Source organism: Amia ocellicauda, chromosome 1 (assembly GCF_036373705.1).
Source record: "Amia ocellicauda isolate fAmiCal2 chromosome 1, fAmiCal2.hap1, whole genome shotgun sequence".
In the NCBI taxonomy this organism is placed as follows: domain Eukaryota; kingdom Metazoa; phylum Chordata; class Actinopteri; order Amiiformes; family Amiidae; genus Amia; species Amia ocellicauda.
Genome location: NC_089850.1, coordinates 8,330,177 through 8,350,898, shown reverse-complemented (window position 1 = coordinate 8,350,898; position 20,722 = coordinate 8,330,177). Strand labels below are relative to the sequence as shown.

The 20,722-nt window shown below is 39.8% G+C and overlaps 2 protein-coding genes across 8 annotated transcripts in view; one reads left to right on the top strand and one right to left on the bottom strand.

Moving 5' to 3' along the window:
• acp1 (acid phosphatase 1) overlaps nucleotides 1–9,362 on the bottom strand; it is a 50,593-nt gene extending 41,231 nt beyond the window's left edge. Inside the window, exons 1-3 of one of the 6 annotated variants that reach the window (XM_066713494.1) lie at nucleotides 9,217–9,362; nucleotides 7,803–7,876; nucleotides 959–1,072 (exon numbers count right to left, since the gene is read on the bottom strand). In XM_066713494.1, the coding sequence (XP_066569591.1) occupies nucleotides 959–1,072; nucleotides 7,803–7,876; nucleotides 9,217–9,259 (231 nt within the window). In that variant the 5' untranslated portion in view covers nucleotides 9,260–9,362. Of the gene's footprint in view, nucleotides 1–778; nucleotides 911–958; nucleotides 1,073–7,802; nucleotides 7,877–8,709; nucleotides 8,729–9,216 lie in introns of those variants that run through there. The other 5 variants (XM_066713408.1, XM_066713575.1, XM_066713740.1 and 2 more) reach the window with 5 other exon arrangements.
• A 104-nt stretch (nucleotides 9,363–9,466) lies between these two features.
• sh3yl1 (SH3 and SYLF domain containing 1) overlaps nucleotides 9,467–20,722 on the top strand; it is an 89,532-nt gene continuing 78,276 nt past the window's right edge. The window contains exon 1 of one of the 2 annotated variants that reach the window (XM_066713280.1): nucleotides 9,467–9,638. In XM_066713280.1, the coding sequence (XP_066569377.1) occupies nucleotide 9,638 (1 nt within the window). In that variant the 5' untranslated portion in view covers nucleotides 9,467–9,637. The remainder of the gene's footprint in view (nucleotides 9,639–20,722) is intronic. The other variant, XM_066713197.1, reaches the window with a different exon arrangement.

Sequence of the window (20,722 nt, the reverse complement as noted above, 5' to 3'; positions counted from 1 at the left end):
TCTACATAAGAGTAAACAAAAACATAAATTAGGGAAGGAGGATAAGCAATACAGATGCTTGGCTTCCACATTAAACAAGAATAAGCACAATTTTCCTCATAAGCAGGGCTCAGATTCTGGCGTTTTACCCCAATTTCACCCCCCCCTTACTGTTTTTTTCCCGCACCAGAATTTGGGTGAAATCTGAAAACGCCACAGAATAGGCACGAGAAGAAGAATAAATACATGTACAGTTTTATGCGATTCAAAAGCAACAGTAAAGACCCAGAACTAGTGAAGGTCCACTAAGATCTTAATTGGTTAATTGATTCCTTCATTGAACTAACAATGCAATATATGTCTCAATTGTATAATTAAGAGCTTGGTTGGAACAAAAACCAGCAGGGCAGGGGGTCCTCCGGGACCGCTTTGGGAACCCCTGCACTAACTTACCTGTGAGGGAAATGTGGATTCTTATTAAGATTTTTCTATTATTCACACAGTATAGCTCTAAGATATGTTCAGTTAATTTAATCCATCACAAAGACCTAACACAGTTGTGAGAAAAAGATTTTACTTTTTAACAATACCGGTTTTGTTTGAAACGTACCAAGCAATGTAATCCTAATTGACACAAAAATCTGACATATATTCAAAGTCAGACTGTAGATCCCATCCATCCTTCTTAAACACCTACTCAGGAGGGATGTTTCACCAAAAAGTTTCCTGATTAGGCAGATAATACAATGAACAAATACATTAATTAATAAACATATAAATAAAAACAAATGGTTTATACCTGTCTTGCCTTGTGGCTTGTTTCAATGCCATGTTTTCTAAGGCAGGCGAGTGCCCTTGCATCAGGAGAGCACCCCACATTCCAGTCAGAAACCGCACCACTGTCTATAACCCACTGCAACACAAAACAAGACTACTGCTAATAAATTGGAGGGAAAAAAGGAAGCATTTTGCACCGTACCTGCCTGGCAACATGATTCATGGATACGCCATGCTTCTTCATACAGGCCAGTCCTCGATAATCAGGGCTGTTGCCTATTTCATATGTGGATGTTGCTGCACTGTCTATCCTCCACTATATGAAGACAAAAAAAGTACACGGACGTATACAAATTTAATGTGAAAATATCCTGTTCAAATTAAACATGACAGTCTAATAAAGATACATGCTGAACAAAATGTGGACTATAAACTACAATTTTGTTAAAAAAAAAAAAAAAAAATCAAGTTAGGCAATGACTGTGATTATGTATTTATAGCATCTAATGGTGTTGTAGACAATAAGACTCCTTAGGTGTTAAGCAAGAGCGTAATGCAGTACATAAATTAATTCAATCAGTTTGGCATTTAATATGTTTTGGATCATCACAAGTTGGGCAACCTAAAACGTAGTCCTTCAAATTAGTCAGGGGATTTTTAAATACATGCTCATACTTTGCAAAACCCGGATGATTAAAAAAAAATGTAACCTCAAGTTTGAACCTCTCAGGTCTTATTTCTGATCATTCTTTTAAACAATTTCCTTAAACTCATAAAGCAAAGTTAATTACATAACATCACTTAGAATTACCTCACTCAACTGAGACAATTGAACTTATATTTTAATTCAAATAGTTGACATTAATTGCTCATCTCTAGTATTAAGTTAATCCAAATTGTATTCTTTCATCTGCCTACTTTTGCCTCCAACTGGTATAATTAATTAGCATATCTATTTTAACAAGAAGTCCTGACTAATTTTCTTTTCCGCATACTAAATGCGTACAGAGTGTACACTACTACTATCCTGAGTCCATCAATTAAAACATGATTTGAAAGAAAAAGACAGCAATGAATACCTTAATATTTAAGACACTTTGTCCTAATAAGCATAAGTTTATATTAAAGGACGTCATACATTTACAAAAATAAAAAATAAATAAATACTTTTTAGTCATTTTAGGCAAGTTGATAATCTTCTAGTTTACACCATGCTGTATTTGTAGAAGCAGATTTTTCTTGATCAGTTTCTGTGCTGCTCACATTGAGAATCCTAATTTCACAAGTCAGTACGCATTCATATATCTTATCCAGAACTATAGCAGTATTATAAGGGCGTCTGTCAAGAAATACAAATATTATTATTATTATTATTTATACAGTCATAGCACCATCTATTGCAACACACATATGCCTTTATCATTTTTCAAGTTGAACTGAAAGAATTAAAGGGGAACTCCACCGAAAATCCATAATTTCTCAGGTTATTCTATAAGTAGAAACATTCTGTGGAGCAAGTTTTTCCATGTCAAGCTCATTCGATTAACCAGAAACCAGAGATTGAAAAATATGCTGTGACGTCACTGGGGTGCTGCCATTGGCCCTTGTGCCCCTCACAAACGGGACCCTTCCGCTTCCTGTTTGTATAAAAGGTGATGTCTGCACAAAGACTTCCTCTTTTTGCCCTTTGCCTTGGTTCGTCAAGACAGGCGAGAGCCTCTGTGTTTGTGAATAAAAACCAGAAATTGCGTCTTCCAAGAGGCTGGTAGTACAATAGTACCATCCACTCACCATTCGCTAGTTGTGTGTGATCTTTATTTTAATTTATTTAAAATTAGCCATGCTTGTTTGTTCCATACACGTCCTCAGATAATTTCTGCTTTTCACATACGACTACTAGTTGATTTTATTATTAATATTACTCAGACTAATTCGCGGCGTTGGTTTTTTGTCCACAGGAGTTTTTCCTCCACAGCGAGAGCGTACGCAGCAGCAGTAATAGCCCATGCCGGCCGCCCAGCCTAAGCCTCAGTATGTCATAAGAGACCTCACCTGCGAGAGGGGCTCCTCCGCCGGCTTGTGCCCGCACTACAGCCCACAGCTGCGACTGTAGAAGGTCTCACTGTTCCAGTTTTTTTTTTCTAGATTGAGCTCTGCTGTGTTCACTCGTCCGTGTAGTGGTTCTGGTGTGTTAAGCCCTGCTTTGGCTGGTGGTTTTTCTAAATTGGGCCCTCCGAATTCCGAACAGCGTGACACCCAGTGTCCCCGGTACCCGACTTTGTACCCCCCTGCCACATGTGGTGCAACTATGCCTGTATGGCCTGCATGGCGCTTGCAGTGTGTTCGGCGCACTTCGGCGGTGCTTGGCATTACTCCTTGGGACCTCCCGTGTTGTTGCCACAAAAGAAAAAGTTGTACTGAAATGGACTCCTGGGTGCTCCAAATTATAACAGTTGGCTACTCCCTATAGTTCCAGACCAGTCCACCCCCCTTCATAGGCATGGTGTGGACGCGAGTGAGGAACCCGTTACAGTGTGTGGCGCTTCGCATCGAAACCGCTGCTATCTATAAATGCGCGATCCATGAAGTGCTCCCTCTGGGGCAGCATGAGCGATTCTATTCCCCATACTTCCTAGTGCCCAAGTTTCCACCCCATCTTGGATCTGAGGTACCTCAATCGCCACCTCAAGGAGTTGCATTTCAAGATGCTCACCCTGCGGGCCATGTCTCAGGCTATCAAGACTGGTTTACCTACTTTCACATCCCCATTGCTCAGGCGCACAGGAAGTTTCTCCGCTTCGCCTTTGAAGGCCGAGCATACAAGTTTGCTGTTCTCCCATTCGGCCCGTCTCTAGTTCCTCATACTCTCTCCATGTGCATGAACACAGTGCTGGCTCCTTTGCATTGCCAGGGGGTCCACGTCCTCAATTATCTAGATGACTGGCTGGTCTGTTCGAACTCCAGGGAGCAGGTTCAGAGCCACACGAGCCTGATCCTCAACCACCTCTCCGAGTTGGGCCTTCGGATCAACAGAGAGAAGCGCTGTCTTGTGCCAACTCAGCAGGTGCAGTTTCTTGGACTGCGCCTCAATTCCATCACCATGCTGTCCATGCTGGAACCACAGAGAGAGTTGCCTCCATAAACACGCATCTCTCCCTTTTCTGGTTGAGAGCCCACATCAGGGTGTCCCTTTGCCAGAGTCTGCTGGGCCTTCTAGGTGAGGGTTTTGGACGCAGCTGCTGGCGGAGCCCTTTGAATTTAACCCTCGGTGTGCCCTTGGGGCCAATCTGCCACCGAGCTGTCTGCAATGTACAGGGAGGCCGGGGCAGTTGTACGGCACCCGTCAGAGCACTCCATATCAACGTCCAGGAATTACGAGCTGTGCTCTCCTCGTCACTTCGTGCTGGCTCTTCAGGGCAGTCATGTTCTAGTGCAGACAGACAACACAGCGGTGGTTGCCTACATCAACAGGCAGGGAGGTCTCTGGTCACACACACTATATCGTCTAGTGCGTCGTCTGCTTCTATGGACACAACCTCAGTTGCGCTCCATCAGAGCAGCCCACCTCCTGGGCATCTCCACCACGGTGGCGGACCTCCTCTCTCAGGAAGGCCCCCGGTGTCAGAATGGTGCCTCCACCCGCTAGTGATTCAGCAGCTTTGGATCCGCTATGGCAGGGCAGAGAGTGACCTCTTCGCTATGGCGGAGTCCAAACATTGTCCACTATGGTTCACCATCCGGGACCAGTGAGGGAACGCTGTCTCCTCTACGCATTTCCACAGTTTCCTCTTCTTCCACTAGTTCTGGAGAAGATCAGGCAGGAACGAGTGACAGTTCTGCTGGTAGTGGCTCGTTGGCCCCACAGACTGTGGTTTGCAGACCTGGTTTCCCTTTTGGACGGAAACCCTTGGCAGGTTTCGCTGTCTCAGGTGCACTGCACACTGTGGCATCCCAACACGGGCCTGCTCCAGCTCTGGGCCTGGCCCCTGAGCAGGATCGCCTGATGACTTGGGGTCTGTCAGACACGGTAGTGGCTACTATTCAGTCAGCGAGAGATGCCTCTATGAGGTCGCAGTACTCCTACCGCTGGCGGACTTTTCAAACTTGGTGTCAGCAGAAGTCTCATGACCCAGTTAAATGCCATTTAGGTGTTACTCTGCAATTCCTGCAGCAGCTGTTGGACCAGGGCAAGTTCCCGTCCACGCTCAAGGTTTATTTGGCTGCCATCTCCTCATGTCATGTCAGGATTGATGGCAAGCCTCCGGGCTCTCATTTTTTGGCAGCACAGTTTCTGATAGGTGCGCACAGGCTGAGGTCTACCCACACCCCTTCCCTGCCCACATGGCACCTTGATGTAGCTTGATGTAGTGCTAGACACCATTTCCAAGGCTCTGTTTGAGCCCCTGCAATCAGTTGACCTCTGATTAGCATCACTGAAGACAGTGTTTTTGTTGCCAATCACATCTGCAAAACACGTGAGCAAGTCACACGCCCTGTCCGTTCACCCTGCGTGTGACCTGGTGCCCCACTCGATTCGAGGTGTAGCCATGTCAGCGGCCCTTTTTCAAGGCGCCTCAAAGGCAGACAGGTCTCGCCACACACCTTTCTTCGGTTCTACAGGCTGGACGTGACAGAACTGGTTCCTTCTATTGGGAATCTGATGCTGGCATCAGCTGAGCCTCAGTAATCAGGCACTGTCTCCTGGCTTTTCTATCCCTGTCTGCCCCTGTTGAGCATGCTTGGGAAAAGCAATACAGAACCGTTTTCCCCTCATACTGGACAGTGACTTTTATATAGTTCATTCTGTAGGCAGGAGTGCATGTTTTTTTACACCTGTACCCCGCCTTTGTACATAGTTCCTTTGCCAGCAGTTTGTGGCCCCGCCCTAGCTATGCTAGCTGTGCTGGGGGCCGCTGCTGTTGTGTCCAGTGGAAGGCACTCGATTTGGCTCTTGCTGCCCCGCTGTGTATATAGTTCCATTATTAATTTAATTATCCAGCAGTGGCAATCCAGTCTGGTTAGCCCGCTGTGTGTTGAGACTGCACCCTGTGCTTATATGGTGTGGTCTTGGTATTGGCCCCACTCCTAGCCCTGCTAGCAGAGCAGGACACTATTAATAGGCTTCGCGGTAGGCACAAGGTTCTTGTTGCTCCGTGGATACAGCATTCTTTATTTCTTCCCAATTCAGCGTGACTGCGGTATTCACGTCTGGGCAGCCCGTGGCTTCCATCATAGAGTTAGTACGGCTACTAGTAGGTATGCCTCGGGGCAGGCTCTCTTACCAGCTCACTGCCTCCTCCTCTGCGACAGTTTGGTTATACTGTAACCCCTCCCCCTTGGCCAAGGATTGCAAGGTTACATGGGAGTTGAAGCTCCCGGCAAAAAGAGGAAGTCTTTGTGCAGACGTCACCTTTTATACAAACAGGAAGTGGAAGGGTCCTGTTTGAGTGATGGGCACAAGGGCCAATGGCAGCTTTGATACACAAATGTTTGACACATTCCAGGGAATGTGCGCTGAAAACCCCTCCCCCTTGGGCAGTGCTTCTTTTCTCAGATAACCACGGTTGCATTTGCAACCTATCATTTCAGTTTTGTACTTTGCAATTTGAATTTTGTCTAGCCCAAAGTCTGGTCATTTTAATCTGCCAGTGGAACAGAATACAGTGGATATATACAGACAGGTGACAAATTGAAGGAAAAACCTGAATAAATGAGTGGAGGCACAGAACAAATGCAGATGCCTCCAAAGAGGTGTACTGCATGATACAATTAAGCAATTAACATCCTATCATGCTCTGTGGTATGTATAGCAATGCTGAGCAGGCCCAGTTTTGGATCAAGATGGAAAGAGAAAAGGATCTAAGTGACTTTGAAAGAGGGGTCATTATTGGGGCACAAATGGCAGGAGCTTCAGTCACAAAGATGCTCAACTGGCTCGTGTTCTCGCCCACTTGTCGAGTGCATGTGTGGTGACACCAAGATAACGGTATAGGCCTGACTGCTGGACCCCTACAGTGAGGGGGTCCGGAGAGTCTATTATGCTGTGGGGGGCATTTTCCTGGCTTGGATTGGGTCCACTTGTTCGCTAAGAGGGAAGGGTCAATGCAAATCATTACAAAGGTATTCTGAGTGATCACCTTTATCCTATGGTGACACATTTCTATCCTGATGGGAGAGGTCTCTTCCAGGATGACAATGCCCCCATCCACAAGTGCACAAGGGCTCACTGAATGGTTTGATGAGTATAAAAATGATGTGAATCATATGCTATGGCCTTCACAGTCAGCAGATCTCAACCCAATTGAACACCTATGGGAGATCTTGGGCCAACGTGTTAGACAGCGCTCTCCACCATCATCATCAAAACACCAAATGAGGGAATATCTTTTGGAAGAATGGTGTCCCATCTCTCCAGTAGAGTCCAGAGACTGGTAGATTCTGTGCCAAGGCACATTGAAGCTGTTCTGGTGGCTCGTGGTGCCCAACACCTTACTGAGACACTTTATGTTGGTTTTTCCTTTAATTTGTCAACCGTCTGTATGTCCTTTAGTGTTCTACTGAGCCATATTTCATGAAAAAAAATCAACATTAACACTTACAACTATTTCCTGTCCTGATTATATTTAAGATTATGCACAGTTTGATTGGTGTATTGCCTTCTTGAGCTAAACCTTTAATGATTAAGAATTATGCCTGACGTCTGAACAGAGGCTCCCCAAACCCCTCCCTCTGAAACAGAGTGAACACGCACACGGACGCACATGGGGTTGGGGTGTTAGATGGCGTTCTCGCGAAGACAACTAAAAGACATCATCCATGTTTGGCAATTCAAGTCTTTATCATTAAATATAGCACCAGAACATAATATAGGTAGACAAATATTTATAATGCTAATATTAATAAGTGGTAACTTTTTTGTTTTGTTATTTGCTTGTTTATTCGTGTATGAAATACTTCTCAGTAGACTTTAAACGGGGCATGAAGTCTCCCATCACAATTAATCACAGATTGAAGCACCAAAACAAAAAAAAAAAAAAAACCCTTACATGATTAGAAACAGCCTCATCAGTTGCCATTTTCCTGAAGACTGCTTCAGCTATTGGGGAGCGGCATATATTCCCTAAAAAGAAAAACAAAGAACATAAAAAGATCAATCTCGCTAAAGCTCTGGTCATTTTTATTAGGTCATCATCTAATAATATTATGGTTTCATTGTCTTTCTTAGCAATGTCAATAATTTACCTAGCAAAACTATAACCTAATTATGGTTTAATACCAGTTAAGCAAAGCTGTAATAGATTAATTAGTTGCAACAATTATCAACACACTGTCCACTATGTTTTTTAATTCATACAGTAAATAATTCCCCTGTGATCTTTCAATGATGACTAAAATGTGATCAGCTTCTCTGTTAAAAAAAAAAAAAAAGGGGGGGGGGGGGGTCTACTTAGTAAAGTGCCAACTTAATTGTGGCACAACTTCTATCATCAGAGAAAAAGTACTGAACCACATACGTTTGGCTAAGGATGACTATATTGCAAGCTAACCCAAGACAATACATAAAAAATAAATATTTTTTACTTTAGTTCAATAAATGTGCTGATATTTAGCAAGGTTTCATTCTGTCCCTTTAAATCTCAAAGAATCAAATCCTTAAACGTGCTTGCCAAGATATTTTAAAGGTCTCGAAATAGCTAACTTGCATAACATAAGGGAATAAAGTCACAAACTCCTTAGTGTTTATATTCCACATTATAAGATTATATTCTAATTTTGGCTTTCCTATCTTAACAATGCATTAACATTACAACCAAAACGAAAAACAATTGATACATAAAATCCATTGTCAACAATTCGAAATCTATATCCAGGACAGGATACCAAACCTGGACCCAGCCTCTGACTAGGATGCAATAACTATTAAACACCTGTATTAAAAGAACGTGTATATACCATGAAGTGATGATCACTAACATTATAATGCTAGTAAGTACATACGGCCCAACACCCACACTGTGCCCAGGCCGACAACGCTGTCGCGCTAATTCAGTGTCAGTACTGCCGTCCGCTCGGCTGTCAGCTGCGCTTGCGTAATGCATTGTATAAATAAATAGTATGTATGGATCTCGATCCGGCCATAACCTCTCATATATATCACGGCTCATGTTCTACAATGTAGGTCTTCCATACCTAAGGAATAGGTATCCAAAGTTCACTTTGATCCTAGGGATATTTTAACAGACTTGGGAAACAGCCAATCATCCACTAGCTTTCCTTTAGTCAGCCAATCCTCCGCCTCCGCCGCCGGGTCGCAGTGCGTCTGCCTCAGTTCAACTTGAGTCAAGAAATATGCCTCATAGAGCTCTATTTGGATTTGTTTATTTTTCCCATAACAGTCATGTATATTTTATGTAGGTACACTTGTTTTAATTTAGCATACAACGTACACAGATTTCTTACCCAAACATACGAATAAAACCGACTTCCCACTGTTTGAAGCCATCTTCCACGGAGAGGGGTCCTACTTTATTTCGGACAGTGATAGAAGTCGTCAGAGTTTATTTTGCAGCTCCTAAGAATGCCTGATTAAAAATAAATATAACTGATGACAATTGTGTCGTAACACATTATTGTTATATGTCATGTGTACGCAAATCAACACGGTTGCATATTAGAAAATAATATAATGAGTTAAAACGTTCAGTTGAGCTCACTTTCCCCTAAGTGTATTACGATGTTGGGTCCTTTAAATCGTCCAAATGCAACAGGTTAGGCAGGTGTGCTCGGGATACCTGCCCCAGGTGAGGAGAGTCAAAGCACACAAACAACATCGTAACTTCGTCACCGTCCACACATTGGGAGAAGACATTCAATTTTGAAAAGTAAGTGTATGAATAGAAACCTATTTGTAGAGTATTATAGATAGTTTTTGAGCACGTGTGGCCAGAAATGTGTTTATTATTATTTATTTGTATTTGTTTAATATATACTGTTGGATGGACCAAGTAGCTTTACACAGAGAGTTGAATGATTAACTTATACTTTATGGAGTTTACAGAGCGATGTATTAAAAAGTTGTTTTTAGTAGTGCAGCTAAAAAAAGATGGAGATAAGCAAACCCACCGGGATAAGGATGCTGCATAATTTCAACATGGTGTCTCATTTGAATAACTTGTATTCTTATTATTACCAACACTTCTTAATGAGTACAAAATATATAATGATAACAGATAGAGTTTCTAAACATGAGTACAGCACTTTTAAGTTTTGTTTCATTATGTGTATGTGAACCCATTTGCTTGATTTATAGGAAATATCAAATAATCCCACACTGAACCTCCTCACCCCCCAAACAACAACTACCTGCTGTCAAAAAGCTGTCAATCTTTGTAAAGAATTGTGTCCAATGTTCAGAATCTGTTACCAGAAGATTTTTTTTTTTTTTGAGTGAAGATCCTTAATTAAGAATAGAAGATGTGCTATTATTAGAAACGCTGTGTTAAAAAGTGGGTCAATATAATTTGCCATAACCAACACACACATTTTTTTTTTTCCTTGGGTGAATATGTATGCTGAAGGTCCGTGGACACGTTTACCTTTAAGCCATTGTAAGGATAAAACTAATGTGTAATCATATTTGTAATACTTTCTAATACACTAAAACTGAAAGTTACAGTGCTTCAGTAATCGTGTTTATGGCATCTTTTCAGTGTCTTAGGATGTGTAACCTTTGTACAGTGTACTGGGTAAGCTTTAGAGCAGGTATTTAGTGCACGATGTTCCTAAAACAATATTAATTGGAGACAATTATGTTTTGACTTTTATCATGGTAACGACTAAAATAGGCCTAACCCTTGGACCAGTTCTAACACTTGGCTATGTTACAACGGCATAGTCAGCAAGGACACAAAGATGATGTGTATGTAGTGTACAATGTGTAGCCTATGTATGCTTTAATGCTTGTCAGAAATGTATTTAAGTTGGAGGATTTTAGCATTGCATTGCACATTGCCCAGAGTACATGCATGAGCTCTGTGGATCTCTTCTAGTATTGATTCTGAAGAAGCAACATAATGTGATGTCTTTTCTTTGAACCTGCTTAGCCATTTCATTGATGTAAGAAGCTCATTTTCCTTACATTGGTGAGCCAGCCAGTAGAGTTGAATAACTGAATGTTTTTGATACTGGAAATATCATCCGATAATATTTAATCATATGTTGAACATTTACATAACCCCTAATACATGTTTAGAATAAATCTGACGAGTACAAAATAATTTGTGTAATAGTGATGTGTGGATAAATACAAATGTAACGTCACAGACTTCTCTTCCACACAATGCTTTAAAGCAATTCTAAGAATGCCTTGGGGGAGGGAAACCCGCAGACACAGATGGGAGGGACACATGTTGTTAAACTGCTGACCTACATTTTCAATTAAATGCTACAAAGTATTTAAATTCCTCAAAACATGAAAAGCAGCATTTGTGGCACTTGTTGAAAGGAAGTGAAAATGGGCACATCTCTAAGGCATCGATATGATGAGAATTCTAGTTGTTGGTTAACTTTGCAGATAACATGGAGACTTGGAAGCTACATTGTTAGTGATACCTACCTAATGTTAATGTTAGTCTACCTTTAGATCAAAACATACCCCAACAGCCACTGTGCAGGTGGTTGATAATATTTTGTCTGCTTTATGTCTGGGCTCTTTTCTTCACAACAGTCTGTACACTGTTTACATTCGCACCATTGACTAAAATCTGAATAGTTCTGAGCTTCATATGGTTCATAATTCCTCTATTTCTTGTTTGTAAATAAACTTTGCAGATTTGAATCTGTGTCCCCCATTAAGATTATATGGCATGGTTAGATGCTGACTGTAAATTAGAAAAATAATCAGAAAATGCTTTAAAATACATTTTAAAAATCCTTCTGTTGACAAAGCCATACGCTAATGTTTCTGGTGCACATTTTAATGTTCTAGAGTTGAAGAAAACTGATGCATAATGAAATAAGTGTCTGTAGCCATATACGTATAATGAATATAATTTGTAGTAATAAAATTGCTAATTGAGATGATATCAGCCTCTTGGGTTTGGAGGATAAAGTAATCTATAGGTTTCAAAACCCTGTCCTGAAAAACTCTAGGCCTTCCTTATAGATTTGAATCGCTGGTATGTTCTTGTATTAAGTAATCCTGGGGAAACTTGTATGTTATCTGCGATCTCTGTAATCAAATCACAAGAGCTCAGCTTGAGGGACTGAGCCGTTTTCGTTGGAAAGGCAAGGTTTGTTCCTTACTCAACATTCTGCAGTTGGGTGGTGTAAATAGTACTCCCAGGCATCTGAATGTACTTTGAGTAAAACGATGTATAGGGTAATCATGATAACGGTTTATAGTTTAATAAGATGTCAGCTAGTTTCATAACAGCTTTAATAAGAGACGAGAATGTTTTGGTGCAAAATGTATCCCATAAAAGATTAACATTTCCTTACTCTGAGTCACTCAGTGAAGACAATTTATAAGCAGGATGAAACCTAATTAACTTAGAAAAAAAAAAAGTTAAAAGCAGTAATTAATTACTACATACTTGTGAGTCTCTAATGCCAAACCAGTGATATTTCTGATTATTTTGCATAGTTTTCAACCTGTTTCCAGCCTTAAACAGACCTGGGGCCTGATTTACATTTCAAAAATGCTGACATGCTGCTAACGTGAAATGTTGTGAGAGTCACAGTTCTGAATATGCACCACTTCTGGCTATATTAAATCTGAAATGTTAGGAATTGCGAACAGGGAGGAGACGAGCTTTGCTGCTTTGGCTTCTGAAATGGGCATGCAGCGAGAGAGCCACTGTGGTAGATATTTAAGCCAAAACGGAGGGTGGAAGCTGCAAGAGGTCCCTACAAGAGAGACAGAATTAAAAAATAAAAATAAAATAAAATGACAGACCTGAACTTGAGAGCAGTTAGATGCTACTTTCTTTGAGTTTTATAGGCTAAATATTACAATTAATAAAACCGCCACTAAGTACAGGTTTGTATTTACTTGTATTTATGTGAAGTTAGGACATGAAAATGCATATAGTGGTCTATTTTTTTTTGTTTCAAGGTAGTGAAATTCAAATAATCTTGGCTTCTTCTGAGAATAGGCTCTTTGACATGTGTATTTCAATATGACCTTTTCCTCAAACAGGAACATGTAGCCTAACCTGATTGTTTTAATTAGGTCTCTGAATTGTCAGTTCGGAGATCTATTTAAAACAGTCAGGTTAGGCTACATGTTTGACATTTTAAGACCATACAACTGGTTAATTTATCATAGTTCTAGATACAATTGTGTCCCTGTGTCCCTGTTTTTTCTTTTTTCTTTCTTGGGTATTATAATCAACTTTTTATATAATAGTTCATGGTTAGGGGCCTGTGTTTTATGTGACTTGCATTCGTAGGCTGCACTTCATTCCTCCCAGTGCAAGGTGGTTATTAATCTGCTTGTTAAACAACTTCTTGATTAATAATAATCTACCTATTCCTTTAATTATTCTACTTAGTTATTCTATTAAGGTGCATTGGCACATTGATTATGCTGTAGCCTGCTTATAAAGGGATGTATTTGGAATGATATTCAGCAGCAGAATACCAAGTAAGTACAGCCTTCTTGGATGGCTTCTGTCAGGTGGTCTTTAAAATACAGTTTTCTGCTTCAGTAATGTTGAAACTGTAGTGGTTGCAACTAGCTTGTATGCTTTCGGAAAATAATGTTCCCAGATATTGCTGGCAAGGGCTATTCTGTGGGCATTATAAGTGGATTATACTGAATTTGGCAGTAAACCTTGAAGAATGTAATTGTATGCCATTATTATGTAGGCTAACTGGCATTAAATGAGAAATCCATTCACATTGTTAAATTGAACTTCAAATGCATTTAAATATTTCACAATGTCTTGTGCCACCAATGTGTAAATCATAGAGTGCAGATAAACTCTATTGGTTAATATTACTTTCAAATGGGGCTGTGCCAGTGACAGATTTTTGACAGATTACCATTGAATCTGTGGTGGTTCCTGGTATTACATCCCGGCAGGGGGCATGTCTCAGTTCCGGTATTTTGAAGAAGTAGGAGGACACTTCTAGTACTTCTAGAACTAGTAACTAAAATAAAGGTAATATTAAATGAATACACTTCATACACAGATTTATAAAAACGATGTGGAAATGACATTGTAAAATGTTTTCTTAAGTGTTATAAAGTTTCTGACTTTAAATCCCAACTTTAAAAGGAGAATTTGAAGTACACTTTTTAGATTCAAATAAATCTTAAAAACAACTAGCCTATATGTTAATGAATCAGTTTCAATGTTGTTTTTAAGTGTTACAAATGTGTGCTTTCAGTTCTGTTGTGTGTGGAGGTTCCGTGCCAAAAATACCCACATGACTGAACATTGTCTGGCATGATTGCATCACAGCAGCAATGTTCCATTATTCATCTTAAAAACTATTAAATGGAGCCTAAGGTACATGTCAATTGGCCACACACTTTTCATCACAAGCTTTTAATCACCAACAATAAAGTCACCTACACAAGATTGTCATCAAGTTTTCTTTTGGAAATCGCTACTTAGGCTGAGCTAAAAACAAATGGCACTTTAATAAATCGTAAATAGATAACGTACATATTTACTTACAAATTACATCAATTAAACCCCCAATAGTGCTATTGATAAAGCATAAATTACAGATACAGTACATATTCAATTCAGTAGCTACATAAATAAAACCTGATCACTTACTCGTTTGATTTAGATGGAAAAACTTCTTAATGTCCTACAATGAAACAAAATATAAACAGCCCACAATGATGATAAATACATGACTTTAATAGGACATAAATGCACTGATGTATTTTCTGGTTTAATGGGCTATGAGGAGTCTAACTTAGAATTAAGCTGTATTCTTCCCAGCACCTGCTCATGGAACTGCTAGGGCTGGGATTTTAACCCGGATCTCCTGTGCCACAGTGCAGTGACTCCACGGTACTAAATGGGGAGGCTTCAGAATCTCTAAATAACATTATTATTAGTAAGATTACTTTGTTTTTTAAAGCCGCTATTGAGGATCAATTATTTTTATCGGCGGTATACCATTTATCGACACGGCCCTACTTTCAGATTTTAAGGTATTCAGTAGTCCTTGGAGAACAAATGTGTATCAAAGCAAGTGGTCGGCAGCACAGGGGCTCCCCAGGGGACTGTCCTGACCCCCTTCCTGTTGACTCTTTACACACTGGATTTCAGATACAAATGTGAGACATGCCATCTGCAGAAGTTCTCGGATGATTCTGCAGTTGTTGGGTGTGTTGGGGTGGGGGGACATGAGGACGAGTATAGAGGCCTGTTGGAGGACTTTGTTGAGTGGTTGTCTCGGAACCATCTACAGCTCAATGCAAGGAAGACCAGAGAGATGGTGGTGGATTTCAGGAGGAACAAGGCTCTGCTGACTCCCATTTCCATCAAGGGAGTGGATGTTGAGGTGGTCCGGTCCTACAGGTAATTGGGAGTGCACCTAGGCGACAGGCTGGAATGGACTGGGAACATGGAGCCCATATATAGGAAGGGTCAGAGCCGACTCCTGAGGTGGCTCAGGTCCTTTGACACCTGTTGAATATGTTCTACTAGTCTGTTGTAGCAGGTGTTATTTTCTATGCTGTTGTGTGCTATGGCAGCAGCATCAGAGCAGCATATGCCAGTAGGCTGGACAAACTGGTTATGAGGGCAGGCTCTATTCTGGGGGTCAGCTTGAACTCAGTCAAGGAGGTGGCAGAGAGGAGAATGTTGGCCAAATTGATAACCATGATGGATAATGTTTCACACCCCCTTCATGATGCTCGTCAGGCAGAGGAGCACTTTCAGTCATAGACTTATTCTGCCTCGGTGCTCAACGGAGCTCTTTCAGAGGTCCTTTTTACCAGCCACCATCAGACTTTATAATCGGAGTTTAAAATGAGTTGAATGGCCCTAACTCAGTGCAGTGGGAGTAGTTATTGTTATTAGACATGGACAATTATTGGCAAACACGCTACTTCTACGGCTTATTGAGAAATTTGTTGTTGATGGTGTTTTCTCTGCAGTGTTAGTGGGGGGGGGGGGTAGGTGTTTACTATCATGTTAGGGTGGGGGGGAGGAGCATAGAAAACATATTCCTCCTAAACATGACCTCTGTTTTCCAGTCATTTTCTATTTGTTCTTCCCGGTCTTCTTGATTGGTTTTCCTGATACAAAATGATCCTCGAAGTCCTTAGTTTGCTACTGATGTGTTAGTTTTTTTTTTTTCCCCCTAACATTAGTCTTCTCTTTCAGAAAGGATATTGGAAATGTATTGTTTGCTTCTGATTTCAAGCAGAGGATTTTGAGAGTACTGTTATTTAATTAAGGTTCCTTGCTTCAGACTTCCCATCCAAACTATGAGTTTCGCCTTTGGTTTCTAAGATTATGGATAGCTTCCACGAATTGCTTTTAGAATATGCAAACCTTTTACCTTTAGTTGTCCTTGATGGCTTATATAGCCATTCAGTTTGTTTTATTTTGCCATCGTCTAGCCTTACCTTTGTTACCAGTGTTGATATCAAGCATTTCAGTGCAATGATGACCATTAATGTATTAATCCATATTTATTTCCAGCAGTTATTTTTTGTTAATGTTATACTAATTATCAATTGCAACAGATGTTCGTGTTCCTTTACAATGTGATGGGTGCATTCTTAATCATTAATTCTCTTCATCTAATGTCAATTAAGAATTAATTGGATGTCACAAACATTTACATTTTGCATTGCTTTTTTAATAGTTAATATTACGTTATTTTCGCCTGACCTGCATAAACAGCACTTATTTGTACAGTAGTAATTAGAAAAATTGTATTCTTTTACAACTTCCTTGGATGATAACTGCCATGTTTATTCAGTTTGACTGATCAAAAGTAATTCTTCATAACTGCTTCCTAATCTGTTTTCCTTTGACAATAGCAGTTAGGCTAGATTTGGTCACCGTGCATGTACCTTCTACAATTTGTTTTTATTTTTTGTCTGCTTCACCTGGCATTCAGACATTAACATTACTGCAAATGACGGACAGATCGAACATTGCCAGTAATATATGGCTGACAGTGAAAGTGTTGAATGTTTACTATAGAAAGATGGTATTTACAAGAACATTGCTGATATTAATGGACATAAAAAGCAAATCCTACACCTATATCATTGGTGTATAATTAGACCTATAGATTGCAAGTGCATTGCTGAGTGCTTATATAACATGCCACAAGCCACATGTCATGCACTTCTTTATGTAGAGTGCTATTTTATTTTCTATAAATGTGAATTAAGCTTAATGAAGAGATACTATTGTTTCTCTGGGAATACAGCCCTGTACTAGGGCTGTGCGATATGACGATATATATCGTGTGACGATAGAAAAGCTTTTTCGTTTCATATTATGCTCTATCATTTCGTTTATGTGTCGCAAATCCCACTCTTTACGGCAATATTTTTTCGTCATTTGGACGATGCTTTGCGTTCTTCCACATGCAGGCAAGAAATGTGCATCAGAAACACAGACAGACATGCAGGAGAGAGAACTGACACAGAGTAACCAACATAACCAAGAGATACTTTAATGCGCAAGCGCACACGTTCCGCCCCGCTCTCGTCGCCGGGATAAACTCGATCTGCAAGCACCCCCACAATACGCCGTCGCCACCCCGCTAATTTAGATTTATATAATTTTTATTAAATTAAAGAATAATAAAGTTTGTTTGCATTGCTTTCCAATTTATAAAAATCCAGACAGATGCAGATTTCATTAAGATGGTGAAATTGTAGAACAGTTTGTATTATTATTATAATTATAATTATTATTGTTTTTATTTCTTGGCAGATGCCCTTATCCAGGGCGACTTACAACATTAGTGCAAAACAAAGTGCAAAAATACTGTTAAGTAAAGGCATCAATCATTCCAAATTCAATTTACATAAAACATAGCAATACAAAATATAATACATTTTACAAATTCCAATTTACAGTTTACTTACATTAACTATTTTATAGTTTTTTTTATAGTTTTATAAATCTACCTGAATCTGTACCATTTACAGCGCATGTGTTGCGTGATTACTATTAGTTGTCATTGCTGTTATGTGACAGTAAAGCATACTGTGTATATTTATGTGTGTTTGTGTTTGTTTGTGTGTGTATGTATGTGTGTGTGTGTGTGTATGTATATATATATATATATATATATATATATATATACACTCACCTAAAGGATTATTAGGAACACCTGTTCAATTTCTCTTTAATGCAATTATCTAACCAACCAATCACATGGCAGTTGCTTCAATGCATTTAGGGGTCTGGTCCTGGTCAAGACAATCTCCTGAACTCCAAACTGAATGTCTGAATCGGAAAGAAAGGTGATTTATGCAATTTTGAGCGTGGCATGGTTGTTGGTGCCAGACGGGCCGGTCTGAGTATTTCACAATCTGCTCAGTTACTGGGATTTTCACGCACAACAAAGAATGGTGTGAAAAGGAAAAACATCCAGTATGCGGCAGTCCTGTGGGCGAAAATGCCTTGTTGATGCAGGAGGTCAGAGGAGAATGGGCCGACTGATTCAAGCTGATAGAAGAGCAACTTTGACTGAAATAACCACTCGTTACAACCGAGGTATGCAGCAAAGCATTTGTAAAGCCACAACACGTACAACCTTGAGGCGGATGGGCTACAACAGCAGAAGACCCCACCGGGTACCACTCATCTCCACTACAAATAGGAAAAAGAGGCTACAATTTGCACAAGCTCACCAAAATTGGACAGTTGAAGACTGGAAAAATATTGCCTGGTCTGATGAGTCTCGATTTCTGTTGAGACATTCAGATGGTAGAGTCAGAATTTGGCGTAAACAGAATGAGAACATGGATCCATCATGCCTTGTTACCACTGTGCAGGCTGGTGGTGGTGGTGTAATGGTGTGGGGGATGTTTTCTTGGCACACTTTAGGCCCATTAGTGCCAATTGGGCATCGTTTAAATGCCACGGCCTACCTGAGCATTGTTTCTGACCATGTCCATCCCTTTATGACCACCATGTACCCATCCTCTGATGGCTACTTCCAGCAGGATAATGCACCATGTCACAAAGGTCGAATCATTTCAAATTGATTTCTTGAACATGACAATGAGTTCACTGTACTAAACTGGCCCCCACAGTCACCAGATCTCAACCCAATAGAGCATCTTTGGGATGTGGTGGAACGGGAGCTTCGTGCCCTGGATGTGCATCCCACAAATCTCCATCAACTGCAAGATGCTATCCTATCAATATGGGCCAACATTTCTAAAGAATGCTTTCAGCACCTTGTTGAATCAATGCCACGTAGAATTAAGGCAGTTCTGAAGGCGAAAGGGGGTCAAACACAGTATTAGTATGGTGTTCCTAATAATCCTTTAGGTGAGTGTGTATGTGTGTATATATATATATATATATATAATGTGTGTGTGTGTGTATATTCCATAACAACATAACACACGTCATAGTAATCACACAACACTTGTGCTGTAATGTGTTGCATTTTGCATATATCTACCATGACAGCCTGCAGGTAGTATTTGTTAGTTTTCCTTTTTTAATGATTAACGAAATACTTGTAGTTTGAATGTCTTTGGTCTTACTTTGTAGCTTGATTGGATAAAAACAAGGAATATCGAGAGATATCGTGTATCGCCCAAACTTAAAAAAAACCCAAAATATTATTTTTAAGTCATATCGCCCAGCCTTACCCTGAACTATTTGAACTGATTATGCATACGTTGGACTATTTAGTTTATGTAAATCACAACAAACTATACAGGTGCTATACATACCACAAGTAAGGGTGGTGATGAGTTAATTCCAAACACTTTTAACCCCTCAGAGTACATTTCAGAGAAACCTGAAGGGTTGCGTGTGTTTGACATCAAAACATACCAATTTGCTTTCTATGGTATATGTAATGGTAAAAGTAGGATGTGTTAAAAACTGAAATATGCCTCATATTAAACAAAGTATAACATATGATCGTGTTCTTATAAAATTGCAGTAAAAATAAATATACTTTTTAATATAGCCTACTATATATAAGGATGTATAATGATTTTGAAGCTCTGGAGCGGTGTTCTGGCAGCACTACACCTTTTACTATATGTTTTTCTTTAGTTGAAAACCGTGATACTTTTGCAATTATTTATTCTCGTGGGTATTCCTGTTATGTCAGCCTTATTATCATTTCATTAAGTGACTGTCATACAGGTGCACTTTTTTTTTTTTTTTTTTTTTTAACCATTGTTTTTCAAACTGGTAAGACCACATTGTAATTTGGAACTTCTGCCTTGTTTTACCACAAAAGGTGGTTCCACCCACAAATATCCACTTTTAACAAATTGGCACAAATTATGCAGCACTAGTGTTAAACTTGCATATCTCTAACCCCATTCACACTGAAACAATTGCCGGCATTTTGTTTCTGGGTAATTGCTGGCAATTATTTCAGTGTGAATGGGGTTTTAGATAGATGCAAGTACAATTGTTAGAAGTGATTTTATGGATTAAAAAAAATGTATGAATCCAAATGAGAAATAGAAAGGAAGCTATGTATTCAGAAATTGCAACGGGGTTAATAATGTTATATGTTTACATGATAAAGTTAATGGACATAAAATCTGTGTTCTTCTGGTCGGGTAAAAGAATACAAGTTTAGTCATTAATACTGTAAATATAAATACAAATGATGCTCACAACAAGAAAATAATTGTAAGATCAAGAGAAAAAAACCTCTTAAGATGTAAATGCATTGCAATTATTTCTCAGTTTTGTAGCTGATTTTTAATGAATGACTCAGAATGCATCACTCATGTTTTAAGCAGCTTGAACAT